This window comes from Apteryx mantelli, chromosome 27 (assembly GCF_036417845.1).
Source record: "Apteryx mantelli isolate bAptMan1 chromosome 27, bAptMan1.hap1, whole genome shotgun sequence".
Taxonomy (NCBI): Eukaryota; Metazoa; Chordata; class Aves; order Apterygiformes; family Apterygidae; genus Apteryx; species Apteryx mantelli.
Window position 1 is genome coordinate 6,706,622 of NC_090004.1, and position 19,487 is coordinate 6,726,108.

The 19,487-nt window shown below is 48.9% G+C and overlaps 1 protein-coding gene across 1 annotated transcript in view; it reads right to left on the reverse strand.

Annotated features, from left to right (window-relative positions):
- Positions 1–19,487, reverse strand: part of CSMD2 (CUB and Sushi multiple domains 2) — a 334,099-nt gene that overhangs the window by 13,138 nt on the left and 301,474 nt on the right. Inside the window, 7 exon segments of the mRNA XM_067311607.1 lie at positions 2,775–2,948; positions 4,369–4,542; positions 5,781–5,960; positions 6,797–6,973; positions 13,881–14,063; positions 16,529–16,702; positions 19,047–19,235. Of these exon segments, the coding sequence (XP_067167708.1) occupies positions 2,775–2,948; positions 4,369–4,542; positions 5,781–5,960; positions 6,797–6,973; positions 13,881–14,063; positions 16,529–16,702; positions 19,047–19,235 (1,251 nt within the window).

The window sequence follows — 19,487 nt, forward strand, 5'->3', positions numbered from 1 at the left end:
CCTTGTCCTCTCTCGGGCCTAGGCAGCGCGTTCAGCCCTCTGGGCTTTGCTCTGCCGTCACTCGCTCACCCAGGGACCTTGCTATTTTGCGGTGATAGATGGGGGCTGGAAACGTTAACCTATCTCGGATACATAATCTCTCCTTACGCCTCATTCGGTCTCAATCTATCAGAAGATGAACACGCTCAATTCAGTACAAATACCTGTTGCTACTCTTCTAGCATCTATCACTTTCTTTTTTTCCAACGTGTAGATAGTAGCAGAGATTTGACAAAATTAGGACAGAGATGCATTGCATTTACATTAGCATCCCACGCTGAGCAAAGGAAACTAAGTCCCCCACCTGCAAGGCAGCTGCAGCAGCTGAAAAACATCTTCCACTAGACCCGGCCCACTTGACTGCGATCATTACATGGTGCCTGGACAGGCCCTGCCACAAGAACATGGGAACAGCCTGGCTTAGAGCATCAGTGCCATTTGAGCACTAGCTCAAAAGGTCAGAGGAAAGCTGAAAAGATCCTTCTCCACGGAGCTGAGACCAGCTGGAGACCTGGGTGTTGAGTTGCCCAAAGGCAACATATATTGACACACTATTTCAGCAGTGCAGTTCCAAGCCCTTGAGTTTTTCCTCAAGAGTGTGCAAGAGCGAGATGAGGCGATTGCAAAAACCACACATGCTACGTACAACACCCTGCACTGAGCAGAAGCAGCTCACCTGCTCCACAGGATCACAGGACATGCAGCATCATCGAAATAACATGCAGTACCATCTGCAAGGATGCTCAGGTACCCTGGCCAGGAGGAGCGGTAGCTATGTTTGTAGGGAGCTGGAGCACTGCAGTATCTCAGTTAAGCCAGATGGGAGTCTGCTCTGGATTCCCAGCCTTTTTTCTCCTTGATACACTCAACATTGCTATGGGAAGGATCATCTCTCCCCACAGCAAGGCCCTCTCTATACTTTACTTTAAATATTCCAGTTAACATGGTTGTGAAAGACAAGAAATAAATTCTCTAAGGAAAGTCTCTGCAATTCAACACAGAGCGGGAACAGAAGCGACCTGTCACTTCTCGTTGCAGCTACAGGAAAATGGGGCCTGACTTCTGTATCTAACGGCTTGTGTTTTTATGTTTTTATTCCTTATGACCTGACAAATCAGCCTCTTCACACTGTGCATTATGCATTTCTTGGTGTTCTCCCCAGGTCCTTGGAGCTGTGGTGAGTCACTAAACAAGGAATACAAAATGCAGCCAATTTGGGGCTGCACCACATGAACTAATTCATTTTCTGTCATTCAGCTCTGCTGCGCTTTTGTCATTTATCACTGATGCAGTTTCCATGGAAGCCCCCAGATAAATCACAGTGTCTAAAATAAATAAATAAAGAGCCCCATCCGATGGATGAGGTGGAAGGTGATGGATTGCGCAGGGTAAAGTGCAGACAGCCCAAGTCTCCTGGCTGTATTTGGGGGGTCTGATGGTGCTGGCTATCTGATGTGCCTCAAAAATGGATGAAAGCTGAATAAATACAACACTGTGGCTTTGCCTGCCCGTGTTGGAAACTGGTGTTTCAGATCAGGGTTTTGTAGATGCACAAGTCTTGTTCCTTCCCGTGATTTGTGTTGGGGAGACAAATTCAAAGTATGTTTCAGCAGCAGCATGAACAACTGTTTGCTGTGTTCAGTCACGCTGCAGTTTCGTACACTGCTCTAGAGCGGGGCATGCCATGAATTTATGGCAGGATCCTGGATAAGGATCTGTGAAAAACTGATGAAGCACGAAAGAGAATCCCAACACTAGCCTTTAAGGCCAACGTTCACAAGAGTACAGGGGAGCTCCCAACTCTTTGTATGCGCAAAGCTCATGGTGAAATCAAGAGGAAGATAGAAGACTTTGAAGAGCTGGCCATGAGTATCTTAACATTCGTGTAATTGGCGATGCATTTAAGACGTAGTTAGCAAGCCGGAACGATTGAAAACAGCAGAGAACAGTCCAAAAGCTGTTTCTGCCCTGGATGCCCAGATAATATGGTGATGGTGGTGTTCACGTAGACAGTTAAGACAAACAGCACATAGCCTGTGCAATTTATCACCACAGGAGCCCTAGAGTTCAAGACTGTAGCTAGAGCTTTAAATTGGCTGAGAATGCTGTGACTAATTATGATTACAGACCACCCTGCGATTTCAAAGGGTTTTGGAAGCCCCAGAAAATGGCCACATGAGGAATGTGTGGAAATGTAAGTCTGAATCCCAACATCACAGAAAGGTAAAGCAAACTGTAGGATTTAGTTCTCTGTATACAGCACCTTGATACTTCTAGGAGTTGCTATGCGGCTATTCTGGATATAATTCAAATGCAGCAGCGAACACACAAGCTCCCACATGCACCCTTTAGGTAGATCTTTGCTTTGCTGAGGTTTCTGGGAACAGAACAGCTATATTAAACAGTAACCTGTTAAGGGGAAGAGGTTGTCTTCCTCGGATGGATGATATATTGACCACCATTGACGGCAGGGGCAAGAACAAGGGGGACAGGCGCCGAATCTAAGCAGCAAACCCTAAGAGAAGAAGGGGGGGAGCTTGCCACCTGCTAATGCAGTCATAAAAAACAAAAGCATCATCCTATATGAAAGGAAAATGCTCTTATTTTCACAGAAATGTAAAATGCTAACTTCTGTAAACAGAGGACAGAAAAATGAGTTTGCTAGAAAGGGAAAAGCAAAGTGACAAGTCCAAGCTCTTTGCTTGTAGTTGCAAGACAGAGGTGTCTCCTCTTACCTATGCAGCTGGGCTGGGTCCCACTCCATGTCCCGTCGGACTGACAGAACCGCCGGGCTGATCCCACCAGCACTAGCGGGGCTAGGCAGGAGAACGAGACAGAAGAGCGGTACGTGAAGCCTCTGTCTTCCCTCCTGCCTTGAGCTGGTATCCCAGGATCACCGCAGAAGACAGCTGGAACAGGCAAAGAGAGCAGAGGATTGTGACAGGCCGCCTCAAGAGCAAGCAATGTTAATAAGCTAAAGGTGGGTCTGTTAATGGCCCAAACCTGCCTACTCCTTGCCATCAAACTCTGTGAATGCCTAGGAAATTACTAGTGGCAGGTGTTGCTGGCTACTTTCCTTGCAATTCTGTCTTTCTGTCAATTGCTGTTAATTAAACTTCCACTTTCTCCATCTTTTTTTTTAAACAGTATGCTTAGCTTTAAAACGTACCTCTAATTGCACAATGTCAAATTGCTATGTTCTGTGTCACACAGAAAGCCCACTAATTATATAAGATCTAGGGAAAGGTGTAAGGAACGCAGTCAGGTCTTTGTATGATTTAATATGAAAATGGCTATTGTGCAGCTGCCAGCCATTCAGCCAAGAAACGAAACTCAAATCTGGCTTTATCATTATGAGATGTTTAACTAAATTTTTGTATTAGCTGTTATATCAAGCATACAGGTTTCCACCCAGCCAAAGCTCTGCCCTCACAAAACATCCATAAAACATCCCTTCTGCTGCAATGACAGAGTGCCCTTCTCCAAACGTTTTTTCTAAGGCCTTTGGTAGTTTCAAGAGCCCTGATTTCAGAAGTCTTCAGTCACTAGGGAGTCACCCAGACAAGGGGCCAGAGCTTTTAAGACATCTGGTGCACAGAGAACATGCACAGTGCTGAGACTCTTTGCAAACCTGACCTCGCTTCTACATAAAAAGAGGTGAAGTGACTGACTTTGCTTTCCAGTACATCTCCAAGGGGCCATTACTGCCTCCTTGTCACAGAGATGGACAAGAAAGGCACCCAGCGATTTGCCTGGTGTCAGAGAGGAGGAAAGCACTCAAGACTTTTAGCCACAGTCACTCCGAGCATCTTCATTTTTTCTACTAGCATGCAAAATTTCCACTGACTTCAGTTAATCCAAGGTTTCCCCAAGGGCTTACGGGTAGGAAACCTGGTAACTGGATATTTAACTTCATGCATGTTGAGTGGTAGTCCCATAATTGCTGGAAAAACTTCCTTAAACTTTGAAGGTAGTTAGGAGGAGAGAGATCCTCCAAAAGGATCTAAGTAGGGCCACACTGCTTTCTGGAAACATGCAGCTCCACTGGCTGAGACAGAGCAAAATCAGGCAACTCAATGAAGTGAGATGAACCTGGATATAATGTTTGAAGTTGAAAACAAACAGGCTCTCCTATAGAAGTCCATCTGCACCCTCTGTGATGGGTAGAGAATCCTACATGTCCACGGAACTGCCAGGTATGTCAGAGATGAAACTAAAATCAGTTACGTGTGGACCAGAGATGGGAGAGAGAAGACCCCAAACAACTGGGTTTTAAGCATATTCCCGTGTCCCGGCTGTATGCAAACATCTACACCGGTGTCTGCTCACGAAAGCACTGCGGGATTTCTCCACTCCAAGTCCCGTTGCCTTCGCAGGTGAGGACGGCCGGCAGGGAGAGCTGATATCCTTCCAAACACGCGTAGCTCACGCTGGCACCCCAGCTGAAATCTGAGCCCATGACTTTTCCGTTGGGTATGGCTTGCGGGGATTTACAGATGATAGCTGAGTGAAAAACAAAAGCATATTCAGTTCTCACAACTTCTCAGCATAGTTATTTCCGTTAACAAGGAAATTCATGTAGGATCACAGTTATATTCTGCTCTCAGAGAACATCTCCTAGGACTGGGCTAGCAGAGAGTCTGTGAAAACTTTTCCAGCTGCGTGTGTAGTTGTAAACCCTAGGATTTTACTTTGAAGTTTGGAGTTAACCAAATCCCAAATCGCCAAGTCAGATTTCTGAGTCTGTGTCCATTTCCATCTGAAGTTAAGAACTCAACCTGACTTAGTGTGAAAACTCATCAAGGATTCCCTGAAAGATTCATAGATTTTGGACAACCTGGCTGAGTTTCAGATTAGTAGTCAAATCAACAACTAGTCTGTATTTCATCCACTCTGGGGTGTTTTAATATGACATTTTTGCAGTGCTTTGCTTTCTAGCTCAGGGGAGCACTGAGAAAGACACTAAGCCCATGCAAATTAGCCTGGCCTCCGAACGAGACCTGGCCACGTTCTGTATTATTCCTGCAACATTAGCTCAGTGGTGAGAATGAAAAAGGAGTATAAGAATTGTTCTTTACAGCCTCTAAAGGAACTGGAGTATATTTGGAAGTTTCTATGTGGTCTGCATTTATATCAGCATCCTGACAGGTAAATTTTCCAGATTGCAAAAGGCGAAGTACACAGATTCTGCTACAAGCCTTATCTACACTTGGTGGGCGAGTAAAACACTGGCAGAAAAGATCCAGTCTGTCCTGCAACTCTTCTATTATTTCTCTTTCCTATCTTTGAACTACAGAGGCAATCTCAGAATAAAGAAGTAATGAAAGGAGTTGGAAGAAACATCCTTCAGACTCCTAGATAATGCTGAAAAAGTGTGTGCCTGCAAAACAGTGTGCTTCATTTAAGTCTGATCTGAGTTTTTGTGAAGAGTAAGTCACTTAGTTCTCTGTGCTTCACCTTTCCTTCTCTACCACAAGGATAATAGCAATTCTCTCCCTCCCAGGCATGTTGCGATGATTGATACACCTAAAGTCGGCAAGGTGTTCATGCTATGTTGAAAAAATTGCCTAAGTGCCATAAACACAGGGTGCAGATTGAATGATAGGACTGACAAACTCACAGGTGGGCTCCAGGCACTATGCAGTAGTTTCTCTTAACAGCCTATTACCCTGTCACAAGTTAGAGAAAGTTTGTGGCCTGTAAAACTTGTATCCTCAGATATTTATAGCAACCAGTCTTACCCTTGCAGGCAGGTTTGGTCCCGTTCCAGGTTCGGTCTTTTGTACAAACTAGAGAGGAGGCCCTGTCCGACTCCATCATATACCCAGGCGTGCACTGGAACACCACCGTTTTATTGTAGGTAAAGTCACTGCCCAGTCTAATGCCGTTGGCTGGCACACCAGGGTCACCACAGTTGATCACTGCCAAAGGAAAATAAATAAGCGTTTCTGGCTGACCATCCCTTGTCTCATACTCATGGAGCTGCAATAACTAGAACACCTGACGGTCCTGAGTGTTTTTCAGAGCAGGATGTAATGCCCTAATTGCAGAACAGGGAGCTTTTAGCACAGAGCGGTTGGAGGGCTGGGCTAGCTGGAGCAGGCTGGGCTGTAGTACACGGAGAAAACTTTTCCTCTGTTCAGGGAAGGGAAGAGGGATGTTAATGGCACGCTAAGACCTTGCAAGAAGTATTAACATACATTAAACATTAAAGAAAACCTGGGTCAAATCTGGGCTACGTCTGGAATAGTTGGCACGCGGCAGCTCCTCCTGCCCGTAGCCTAGTTACCCTCTTTCATGTAAGAGCACGCTTGCCGTCACGCATTGCTGACGGAGGCAGCGGCAGGTCGGAGCCGTAAAAAAATGCAACACATTCACTGAGGGCCTCTGAAGCCAGGCTGGGCCCGTGCATGTCCCAGCTGCCGGCATGCCGACGGGCAGGAACGCTCATGTTCAGCAGCCGCCCAAGGAGAGCACCTCCAGGACGGCTGACATTACTCAGGGAACTGATCAGGGAGAGACCTTCACTCGACCGGAAAAACAAACAAATGCAAAGCAAGAGTTTTCCATCAGGTACTGAGAGAGACTGCAGGCTGCGTGCTTTCCACCAACACCAGACAGTTTAGCCGAGTTTCTCAGCGCGGCGCGCTGGCGTGTTCACAGCCGCACCGAGCCTCCGGCCACGCACCGACAAGCCACCCCCGGAGCCTGGCGGCACCGCTCAGCTCAGCTTCCAGGAGCCCGTCCCCGCGCTCACCTGTGCACTCTGGAGTGCTCCCGGTCCACGTCCCGTTCACGGTGCAGTGCCTGCTCAGCACCCCTGTGGAGTAATAGCCTTCCCGGCACTGATAGATGATGGAACTGGAGAAAACCAAGCCGTCGTTAAATATAACTCTTGCATTGCTGGGGGTTCCTGGGTTTCCACAGGATATAACTAGAAAGCAAAATGGCAAAGTTAATTAAAAATAAGGTTTTTGTCCGACAGTTGACTATTCTCAATAGAAGTAAGCTTAGCTGCAAACCCGCTCCATCAAATCAGACAGGACAGGCTATTTTGGTGGAAAATTTGCTATGCCAAAGGTCCTGGCTGAAGGAAGAACCAGTTTTATGTCCACCTGCTGCAGATCCACTTGCACACTTCAGCTGGGAAGCTGCAGCAACCCGATCAGTAACTTGGGCATTAACAGAGGGAAGTTGGCAGGGCCACAAGACACCTTATTTGATCCTGAAGATGCTCAGGTTCAGACAGGGACATCTGAGCTAGCAACGCAGACCTTACTCCAGCTCTCAGTTTCAGGTCTGTTCCTGCATCTTGCTAAAGCAGGAGGTGCCAGGCCTGGCATCCCTCCATCTTCGAGGCGTTCAAGGCAGCCGGACCCACATGCACCAGCTTCGCCTCTGGTCCGTGCAGGAAGCCAACAACTTTGCAGACTTCAGAGGAAGGAGAGCAGCAAGGGAGCCTGCTCCCCTGCCACAACAGCACTGCTTGCTGCCCAGCGCCATCCGGCTACGCCTCCGGAGGAGGGAGAGCACTGGGGGAATGCAATTACAGGTTTGTCAGTGCCCAAGCTTTATGTCTATACTACGTCAGCACCACGGCAGCAAAAGGGCATCAGACTGAATGGTGGTGCGTGAAGCCCTGTCACGAAAAAATGAGCACCTGCAATAATTGCATCCAGCCCTCGTTTACTCTGAAATTACAGGACATGAAAGAAAATTGCATGAATCGAGGAAAGGCTGACACCGCATGCTCCCACGACAAGGAAATTCCTTGCTCCCACCCCTCCCCAGCAATGTGCTACTGTCCCTGCAAGAGCATCACTTTGTGCGTACACTGGTGTCCCACGCTTGCTCTGGGACCGTTGTCCTCCCCAACACACACGCACAATACAACACTGCCTGCAACTTTAAGTCACAGCAGGAAAGCAGTGTGCCCAGGCCACCAATGCAGGGAGAGAAGTCTTCCTCTTCCTCGCTGCGTGGCTTGCTGACAGCCTGCTAACATACGAGCCTGTTGGAGGCATATCTGTTTGACAGGAAGAAACTAATAACCATTCTGGACTGCGCGCACAGAAACTCTGCATGGCACTAAAATCATCCGAGGTGAGCTCTCGAGCTACAGATTTCTCATGCAGTCAACGTCTCTGTGATACAAGGTGTCATTTCCAAGAGGTGCTGCGATAAAAATCAGATTCTATCAACTCAGAAAAAGCTCTAAATTACTATTTTGCTGCCCTGTTCATACATCAGCTATTCTCTCCTGTCCAAACTCCTCCACCTATGCGTCTGGCCAAACACACACAGATGACCCAAAAACACTGCTTCTGGGAACATGAGGAGGCTCATGAAAATGGTTTAATTGCAGTGTACTTCAGCTGCAATCTGTATGGTCTAGATATAAATAAGCTGCAAACCTAAGGATGAAAGATTTAAACTTCAAAAGTCATAATTTAAATATAATTAGAATCCAATCAAGCAAGTGAGCAGTAACTGGGTAAATAATTCTCCTTGTCTTCAGTAGGAGATGTAAACTGAATAAAATCCCCAAAGAAAACTGGTTTTGGCACTTGTTTTTGAACAGAAAATAAATCAAAAAGACCCTGGAAGTCCCATAACTGCATCCGCTCAAAACTCCTTAAGAATCCCAAACCCAACAACCTTTAAATTGAATTCAAAATCCAAGAAAATAACCTGAAGATCAACTGCATCAGATGGGGATTCTCGGAGCTGCCGCACCTTTACCCACGAAATATTTCGGGAGACGAGGCTCAGCTGAAATGACTGATACGACAAAACAGGTTTGACTCAGCTGCAGCCAGGACTGCCAAAGGCAGCGAGAGCCCGTCCCGGGCGCTCAGCTCGCTGCCGAGCCGGGGTCAGCCACGCCGCGGGAGACCTGACGCCCCGGCATCCGGACCCTCCGTATCTTTGCCCTGATCCGCACACGTCCCCCCACGCCGGAGACCCCAGAGCCCCAGCTCCCAGTGCGCCGCTCCGGCCACGCGGCTCATTCGCACCGCGCGAGCGCAAACCCGCGAGCTCGCTGCCGCTGTTAAAAACATTTTAAACATTCCCGGCACTTGCAGGTTGTCAGAGAACTCCCCACCTTGGGGGTTTGGGGGTTTTTGGTTTCTTTATCAAGAGTACATTTTGTGCTTACAGGATTTTTAGGAAGCCCTTTTGGAGCAACCACCACGGACGGGATTGTGCAAGGTAATCGCTCTCTGCTGAAGATAAGGAGAGAGCCCTGCGCCACGGGGAACATCAGATGGAGAATCACAATGAGCAAAAGCAACTGCGTTTTGCTGAGGGTTTTAAGAAGCGTTTTGAGCTGGCAGCGAGATTTGTCTGTGGACTTGCTGGCCCTCGGCCCGGAGAGAGGGAAACAGAGAAGCAGAGCCTTAGAGAGCACCCGGCCGGGGGACGCAGCCAGCGGTATAAGAGACCCCAAATTTTGCCATTGCCAAAGATTATAAACTCTTTCCTGTAGCTGGAAAAAAGAACGGGGATCAGTGCCAGGATACCCCCAGCCCCACCACGCACACACATAACCTCAAAAACGTACCCACAGAACAAGATTTTCCAGGCAGCTTCAGGCCAAGAAGTGGGATGAGGAGAACTCAATGTGTCAGGCTCCGCGTTCCTCTGAAAATCTAACGGGAAATGGCACAGCGGGAACCAAACACTTGAAAATGTGTTCCTGAACCCTCTGAAAAACTCAGCTACTTGCCCTAATCCGAGAGCTGCGAGCTCCTTTCAACACTTCATCGCTTCCTCCAGTCTGCTGCGAAGTCAAGGGCATCCTGCCTCGCTTCCCTCTGTCGCTCGCTAACTCTTACGTTTGCAGTTATCAGACATGAACAGCTACCAAGTGGTGTGATTAAAGCAAGGTGCGTGGCCGCAGCGAGCGTGACGGTGGGCTGCACCTGCTGTCATCGTCACACGCTCCCCAGCGCTTCCTTGGAGAGCGAGCGAGCCAGCCTGACTTCCGAGGGTGCTTGCCCTGTGCGTGCACGCAGGGGCAGCCTGCAAGAGCAGCCAGCAGCGAGTTTTGCGTCTGCTTTGGCTTCTGCTTGCAGCCCGAGCTGTTTGCCGGGCGCTGCTGGGGGAGCTGGGAAGCTTCTCCTATACGCTACGAAGTGGCCTCTGCTATCGAGAACACAGCAAAGCACGGAAGTGCTCCAGAGCTCTGCAATAATTCGTTTGATTCCAATCCATGCATCCTTTTCCCGAAAAGCTTGTTACAACTCCCCCTCGCTTTCCCTACGCATTTTGCAGTGAGAAGTCCCTGGAGGAAGGAACATCTCTGGGTCCTGCTCAGGCGCGCGTTCAAAGCGGGCGATGCTCAGGGCATGCTCAGACACGGACACCAAACACACTGCGCCACGTTACCGCCCGCAGCAGAGGCGGTTGCAGGGACTCTGCCGCGCTTGGCACTGGAGCGGACTGAGGGCGCTCGCACGGCCTGTGGCCACGTCCTCAGCTGAAACCGCGGCCGGCAAAAGCCGGGGGCTGATAGCTGCTATCGCAGAGCACAAGCGTACGTCTGCCGATGCTCGAGGCGGCACGTGAATAAAGCGTCCTTCACCTGTCCCCATCCCCTGACCTAATCTTTACAGCAGATGATCCTTCTTTTCGGCTTTGCTGCCACCCGACCGACCGACCGACCGAAACACTCTCCTAATGATGTCTGACACGTCAGGCAAAATCCACGGCTGCACTGAGACGCAGCCGAGAGCCTTTGGAGTCTCAAAGCCTTTGCTTCAGGGCTGATGATTTTCATGCTGTTTAATTTAACCTGTAACCCCCAAGCCACCTAACCACACAGAGAGAAAGACAAGAGCAGCTTAAACCCAAACGCCAGCCCTGCCACCTCCCTGGTCAAATCAGGACGGGAGACAAAACTCGGCTCCTTCTCCCAGTGTATCACTTAAAATAAACACATTTCTGCCTATGGAAACTGGCAAAGAGCAGCCAGGGTCCCATCTCATTTTGGACGCGGTTATAATTCATCTAGTGAAACAATAAACATTACGAAATCAAATGTTCTGTTCAGTGTCCGAGAGGAGGAGGAACCAGGCAGCAGACATACGGCTGCTCCGCTCCCGGGGACCGTGGAGCGGGGCTTCCACAGGGAGCAGGAAGCACACTAACAGCTTCTGGAAGTTCATGCACTTTTAAAACTTGCTGGAAATTAAAGCTAAACGAAGCCTGAAATCTGTGACTTTTAGCAACCTGGGACAACAAAACCAGAGCTACGCAAAACAGACTGAAGTGGGAGTCCCAGGAGGAGACCCTGGAATTAATTTAATTTCAACCCATTTGTACACTCTGAAAAAAAAATCAATTATGATTTCCTCCTGCCTCCCTATTCCTTTGGTTTTCATGAAAATATTTCAATGGGTAAAAAGGTACCAGGATTAAGACCTGAGGTGCATAAAGCTCTTTTTTTTTTCTTTTTCTTTTTTAAACCTAGCCCAGTGCTCAGCTCTGCCACGTACATCCTTTCCGTGGATTAGCGCATTGGTCTTGATGCAAGAAGACACTGACAGTTGAACATCCGCCCCTTGACTTTCAAGTCAAGCACAGGCTTTGTTGTTGAACCTATTACAGCAGCTCCCTCTCTCTGAAATGGGTTTACAGCACCTACTTCCCTTCTATTTATACGCAGGGTTTGCACGGCGTCTCTGCACATTTGTGCACTTACGCTCTTGCGTGCTGTGGACCCTCATCTACTGCGGACTGAGACCCTCCATGCTTGTTTTGCAGCTAATCTGGAGGGAGCAGTTTGCATTGAATTCCCGGGGCAGGCTGGTGCTGGGCACCTACACAGCCCCGCCAGGCTTGATGCTGCCCGGTGGCCGAGCGCCCTGCACGAGCAGCGCGAGCCGGAGAACACGCGGATCGCTCCGAGCCACACACCATGCTTTGCAGAGCTTCTGTCACCAGGTGTTAACAAGACAGAGATGAAAAGGGGTCCTGCTAACCCATCTCCTTCACCGTTCCTACTCTGCTTCCCTAAACCTTTCCGACAGGTGACATCCTGTTCCAGCAGATATTGGGTTTTTTCCTCCCTCAGATTGAGGCATATTCACAGAGGCAGCGGATGGACTCGGCCCGTGAGTTACGCCCAGGCTGGAGGGACGGCGGCAGGCAGACGGGCTGCCCGGCTCGCAGCAAGCCTCAAGCAGCTTGCAGGCACTGCAGGTCTGCACGAGGAGCACGCGGGGGCTGCAGGACGGGGAGGACAAGCAGGGCACGGGCCGGAGGCGGCGGCAGGAGCCCGGGGTGGCCACAGCACCCAGCACGGGAGCCCGGAGCGGCTGCGGACGCCGCAGCGCAGGACCACAATGTGCCGGCTGCCCTGCTCCGGCTGGTGCGCGGGAGCTGCGCGGCACCTGCCCGGGCAACCAGCCCTCATTTTCATTTGTCCTGAATTCACTCCCTAAATTAATCCCTCCCCTCCTCCCGCTATAAATACCTGTTCCAGAAAGTTGAATATGACTGCACTCGAAGTGCAGGCATAAGAATGCCTTGTAGGGTTTGCGAGTTGCCATGAATACAAATGACAGAGATGCAGCACACTGCTCATCACTGCAAATTATCTTCCTATATTGGCCAGTCAGCACTTAACATTAAATGACTACATTATAGGCATAATGTTGTTATTCATAAAGTACGAAGAAAAAAATTCTGCCGGGGATCTGTATTTTGGTACCTCTGGAATCTGATGGGTTATTTATCCTAGGATTAATGAACAGAACCTTCCTACCAAAAGAAAAACAGAGAATGAAAAACACTAAGACTTGAGTGTATTAATAACACGATTCGGTGTCTTTTCAATCAAGAGATCCATCAATTTGGAATAAATTTCCAATTCATTTACAAACTCTCTCTGAGCTTTTGGCTTTCAAATCAGCTGGAGAGAGGCACTTGCCCAGGTCTCCTTGCGTTTGGTTTCCTGTCTCGTTCTGGGCTTTTGTTCCTTCCCCAATTGATTTTTAAATACTTTAATAAACCAGTAGCAGTGAGCAGTGCAGCTCAGAAAATCTGGTGGGGGGTTTATTAGGTTGGATTACAGGGTCTTACTTGATTCCTTCAAACAGAAAAATAAGGGTCTTTGTTTTTTTTGTTGTTGGTTCTTTTTATAAAAATATGCTTTTTGGATTTTAATTTGCATTTTGCATTTCTGCTTAATGTAAATGACTGTTGTGTGCGTCAGTTCCAGCTTTAATGCAGGTTTGAGGCTGTGGAAATTTCTCATTCTGGTGCATCACCTCTACAAAGCAACAATTAATTAGTCAATGGTAGCGGACCTAGCGATCTGAAGCCAAAAGGGGCCGTTTCTGATCATCTAGCTGGACATGTGGTGCAGGCAAGAGATATCCCCCTCCACAACTCCTGCCGTGAGTCTGTGCAGGACAATACTCTGGGGACAAGTGGAAGCGAGGACTGGTGGCTCTTCCTGCTCTATGGTTCTGTCCAGATATTGGCATGAATGACTGGAGACCCTTTACACCGTCCAGGTACACCTTGCGTGGCAGAGCAGAGCTGGGCACAGAAGGTGGTGAGGCTTGTCCCTTAGCACTGAAAAACCCTCCAGTGAAATGTGACCTGCAGATGTTTGGAAAGTGGAGAATTGGGGCTCCCTGACCCGCATGGCTGATTTGGAGGAAACGCTGGAACAAGAGTGCATCTCTTGCAGCACCAGACTGGCCCTGGCAACTAAAGCAGAGGGGATGGGCTGGCTGCGAGCCCTCCCTGCTCGCATCCCTGTATTCTGGGGATGTCCACAGCAGCCTTGGCAGGACTCAGGAGAGGATGCAGGGTTGGAAAAGTACCTTCGCATTCTGGCTGTGTGCCGCTCCAGGAGCCGTTGGCTTGGCAGATCCTCTCGGATGAACCTCTGAGCGTGTAACCTGGCTCACAGCTGAACCGGACCATGCCGTCTACATCAAACTCATCTCCCAGCCCAATGCCGTGAGAAGGGATGCCCGGGTCCCCACATACGCCTTGGCTGCCTCCTGTTAAGAAGAGAGCAGAATACCATCGCAGTGAGCGACCCTTGGGGCTCGGCCAGTCTTCCCTCTGAACCACACACATTGAGAGGACCAGCACAGAGACATGGATCCCATGATCAACGTAACTCTCCCTCTGGCTTTCAGCAGAGAGGGGAAATTCCACATGAAACACTTCCTGACTATGGAAGCATGCTGTTTGTAAACCAACTGCAAAATACGGCCATAACTTCTGAGTCTCAAGATGGAGACTCTACCAGCCTTCTGTGGCAGCTGCTCTGGCAGCAAGCAGTTTGGTTGCCAGCATCAGTCATGTGGATGGTTTCCCTCCAAGCAGAAATTATGACATCCTCCCAACCACCTCAGCAAGCCCTTTTGCTTTTGCAGAGCAAGAAACTGTTGGCTTTGGAGCACAGAAGCAATAGGAATCCAGCTGAGAAACATGCGCTTGTACAAGTTGTGAGCACCCCAGGCTGCTGGCTGTAAGTTCGGGGGACACAAGGAACAGAGCAGCTGTAAAGGATGCCTCGCAGGGGTTTCCTGGAGCAGGTTGAAGAAATGCCCACCTCAGCACAGCCTGACTCAGGCTCACACAGTGTAAGCTTGTTCTTGGCATTTTCTGCTAATGATCTGTGTGAACACATCCACCCCCAAGCCAGGAAAGACTATTTCACTCCTGCAGCTAGCAATGAAGCCCCCAGCTTCTGGGCCTTCTGTGCTTTCCTGCCAGAACAGCCTTTGCAGTGTTATATGTAATATAAAATATAATGAACATATTCATCATCTAGGGAAAGATTTGTTTTTAAAGAGTGGGAGAATGCTCCAGGCTCAGCTTTTTCTTTCACATGATGACTTATTCCAAAGTCTTTTGTTTCATCTTGCTAAAGCCGCTGTCATACCGTAGGGATCTTCCACACATAACAGAAAACCTTTGGCAGGAGATGATCTCAGATGCGTTCTACCTCAGCCTCCACTCTGGGTTACAAAAAAGGCTTTGAGAAACTTACCCCATGCAAGAGCCAGAGCAGACAACATGGACCTTTGCTGCTTCCCAGTCCAGGCCCCAGCAAAGGCATGTACTAGAGGAGGCAATGGGGAATCAGGCTCTTGGCTAGATTTTTGTGTTCTTGCTACAGGTAAAGCAGAGGAACACGACTAAAGGCTTCATTCTTCACTGCTTCTGAAGCAGCATCACCTGAGTTTGGTGTAAAATAGGAGCCCTTCCCCAACCCTTGGCTGGAAATCATGGCTCTGAGCACTCATTCGGCCCCAAATCTGAGAGGGACTGTCAAATGCAACCAGCACTGGTCTAAAGCTGCCCCCAGGAAGTCAGGCAGAAAAATCCCACATAATACATGTCAGTTGGAACTTGTCAGACTAACACTGAATGCTTCCAAAAATCCACCCAGAAAGATGGCATGAGAGACGGTGAAAACCACACAGCCAAAGAGCATGAATTAGAGCAGAAAACCTTTCCAAGCGACTACAGATCAAGAACTCTGCTCTCTAGATACAGCTTCCAAATGTGAGGATTACTCCACCTGATTTTTTTCCCTTTTAAAGCAGAGGTTAAACTTGGTCAAGTGCAGCTGCTAAATCTAACTGGCATAATTAAAAATTAACACTTGTCCCAACTGTTTTGCTCCAGCTACTTCCTTATTTCATCTGCATCTGTGCTCTCCCAGGAACAAAGTAACAGGATGGCATGGGGAGGGCTTTGCACAAAATCCTGCCAGTTATTCAGCATCTTTGCTTCCACTGCAGGCCATCAGCCGAGATCCCAGCACCCTGACTTCAGGAAGGCCTGGCAAGCACACCACATCGTATCCCCACGCCCCCAACCCAAGTCTGTTTTTGCCGATCAGGACATTTTCAGTGGAAGACCCTTTCTTACTTTAGCATGTAAGTGGGGACTACATTCTTTTGCCAAACTGCTCTCAGTGGAGGTGTGGATGACATGGAAACCCGTTTTACGAGCTTCCACCTGCCTCGTGCAGGTCTGGGATGGCGGTGGTGCTGTAACAGCAGATGTCGGGCCCTAGGAAGGGGCCACGCATGCTTCCTTTACTGGAATGCATTAGAAAGAGGGTCAGATGCTGCAGTTAGGATGCAAGTTCCTGCTTCAGCTTAAGACACTTTTGCCTGAATAGTTTCTGCAAGGAGAGAACTGTAAACCAGCAGGCTGCAGTATCCCTCCTGCCACAAGCATCTGCTGCAGTGATTCATTCCTCTTCTTGCAAGGCAAGTGGTTTACTCTCTGACAGTGCTAATCATCCAAGATGCAGGAGACCGGACAGCTGAGATACTGCGATTTTTGGAGTCTTCCATGATCGCAACTCACCCTCTGTAGCCTGTACATTTCTCCAGCTCAGCTAAAGCCCATCAGGCTGCCCCCTTGCAGGACAAAAAGGGGTAGCGGAGGACCCGACCGGCACCACTCTCCTTCCCCTGGTCGCCCAGGCCCAGCTCACCCGAGCAGTGCGGGAGGGAGCCGCTCCAGCGCCCGTCGAGCTGGCACATGCGAGTGGAGTTGCCGATCAGAGTCCGCTTCCCGAGGCAGCTGTACCGGACCACGGAGCCCACGGTGTACTTGTCGCCCGAGATCTGGGCGTGGGGCGGTGAGCCGGGGTGGCCGCAGGACACCACTGCGAAGAGACGAGAGCAAGGGCTTCGGGCACGATAGGGCAGGGACGGCAGCAAAGCACCGCGCGTTTGAGGTCACTAACTGGAGCGTGCCCCGGCATCGCGGTCACACCGGCCGCGGGACCCCCCCCGGCTCTGGTGCGGCACAGCACACCTCGCCTCGCTCTCCTCCCTGGGGACACGAGCTGGTCCTGTAGGGACTGCCATGGGTTTAGGCTGGGTTTGTGCATAAGTGGGGAGCCCTGACACGGACAGGCATTAGGCAGTTCCTTGGAAAACTCGCCCCGTAATCGATGACACCTCCCAGCTCAGGAAATTCATCTGGCAGTTTGTGAGCGCTGCTCAACCTACCATCGCTACTAAAAACACATGGCTAACAATAATTCATTGGTTTATTTTAGCTTAGCAATCAGAGTGGAGACAGCAAGGCTGTCGACAAATACACTGACAGCTCTAGGGGCTATGAGGTCTGGATGAGGATTCGCAGTGCAAAGACCATGTACCATGCAGTTTTGGAGGAAAGTGCCCATAATAGATATGTTCTCTCCCTCTGCTAGATTCTAAAAATACAAATCCTGACATTAGGTGGCACCCATGATATATGTTGCAATAAAAAGGAGAGCACGCGTATGTTTGGGCATGTGGGCGTTGAAATACACTGGTACAGAGCTGTGACTAAAACCAAGGATGCTTTCAAAAGAAACAGGTTTGATAGCTACTACTTAAACGCACGCTGTAACTAACAATTTAATAACTGATACTCCAGCAGACACAGCTAAGCTTAAAACCTGTGCCAGTGCTGAGGTTTTAAAGAATTTATGTACACCATGTGAAGACTATTTCTTCTGATGTGCTAGATTCTGCTCCTGTGTACTTTATTTATTTGAATCACTCCCTCCACCCTCAAGGATATCAATTCTTTTTTACTCCCTCCTCAAAAACACTCATTAGACAACATTTTCAAACCAAGATTGCCCAGCATTAAGCTTCCTGGCTTATACTTTAGAAAGTGCCTTGTGATTTTAAGTACCCAGCTATAAGCACTTTAAAGGGACGTGGGTTTTGGAAAGCACTGGGCACATCCTAGGTTCAGCACACAGAAAACAAAGACATGTAAAATTCTCTTAAATTTTTTGAGATAGAAAGTCCTTGAATCTACATATGACCAGCAGGAGTATTGTGTGCCTTTCTAGGCACAGGTTTTCTACAGCATTTCAATCTCTGGTCTAATAAATAGGAAGATGTAAGCCCCTAAAATGTAAACTACTTTAGGCCTTTAACTTGGATGTTACTGGAAATGTGCCTTTCTACAGCAAACGCAAGTTTCTAACTTTGCTCCTGTATCTCGGCTGCACTATTGGAAATCTGATAGTTGTTTAATAAAATATGCATCTGTCCAGGACTCCACTTCTGCATTTCTAAAGCTTAATCTTCGAGTTTGATGGGCTGGGATCACAGATCCTGCACCTGGGCAGAAGTGCACATCTGCACCCAGAAGCAGAACAGACACTTCAGGGCACATAACACGCAGCGGTACAGCTACGCCATTGCCAGGCTGAAAAGAAAAAAAAAGAGCTTCTATATTTGGGCAGTGTGGGTGTATATGTGTAAATCACAGCATGTCACGGAGTCTACGAACAAGGACAGTCATTTTGAGGAGTTCCCAGCAGCGGGGCACATCACCTCCAAACCAGACACCCAGCTGCTTCCTTAAGCCAAGGCACTGCCCAGCCCTCCCAGTGCTCTCCGCTGAGCGCTTAATTACACATCTCTGCAAACTCCAATGGCAGAAAGCACCAGGATGCTTTAAGGAAGAGGAAAAATATAGAGTGAGAATCAAGAGGCAAACCCTCTTTTAACATCTGCTAATGGCTGTGTTCACTTCAGCACTGCACTGCCGTTTCCCTCCTCCAAGCCCCGTGGGCGAGCGGCAGCCCAGCGACGTCCCAGTGGGGCTAAACGCACCCTGGCCTCGGCTGCCCTCCGAGGAAGGCTGGTGCCGCAGAAGCAGTGCTTCCCTTCTCTACCTGCGATGCTTTCCGCTGCCAAATGGAATCACGAAAACTCCGAGGTGGCTGCTTTTCCCTGCAGAGCAAAACAATCCCTGTCTAATATGACTTCTCTCCTCAGAACACGTATTTTCCCTCTGTGGGCAGGATCCAGAGGCCAGGGAAGCAGAGAGAAAGATTCCCATCGACTACAAAGGGCTTGGGATCCAGAGTTTTAACACGATCGTTCAGCTAAATGAACGACAGAACTACATGGGATGAAAACCTGCGGTGGATTAGTGGAGCAGGGCTTTTTACCAACACCCTGACCAAACGGGTATTATTCTAAAGAACTTACAAAGACACTGCGGGAGGGCACGGTCCCAGGTGCCATCCCCCTGACAGGTAAGGACATGGGTACCCAACAAGTAATATCCATGGCTGCACTGATACGAGACAGTTGTTCCAAAGCTGAATCTGTGAGGACCACTTGGCTGCACTTGACGGACGCTGTTTTCCAGGTGCCCAGGGTCAGTACAGTTTACAACTGCAAACAAACAACAAAAAAAATACAAAACAAAGGGTGTAACAAAGAACAAAGGATTCTGCAAAAAATGAGCAGGAAAAGGGGAAAAAATTGCAAGTCACATGTTCCACAGTTTGCTTTTTAAATCTTTTTTTAAAGGTTCTTTAAGGCAGAAATAGAAAAAAATATATTAAAAGAAAAAAGAGAGAGCAGAGGCAATCCTGCAGGCTCTCATTCCGCCACGCGAGGCTCAGCAGCAGAGCCCTGCTCTCT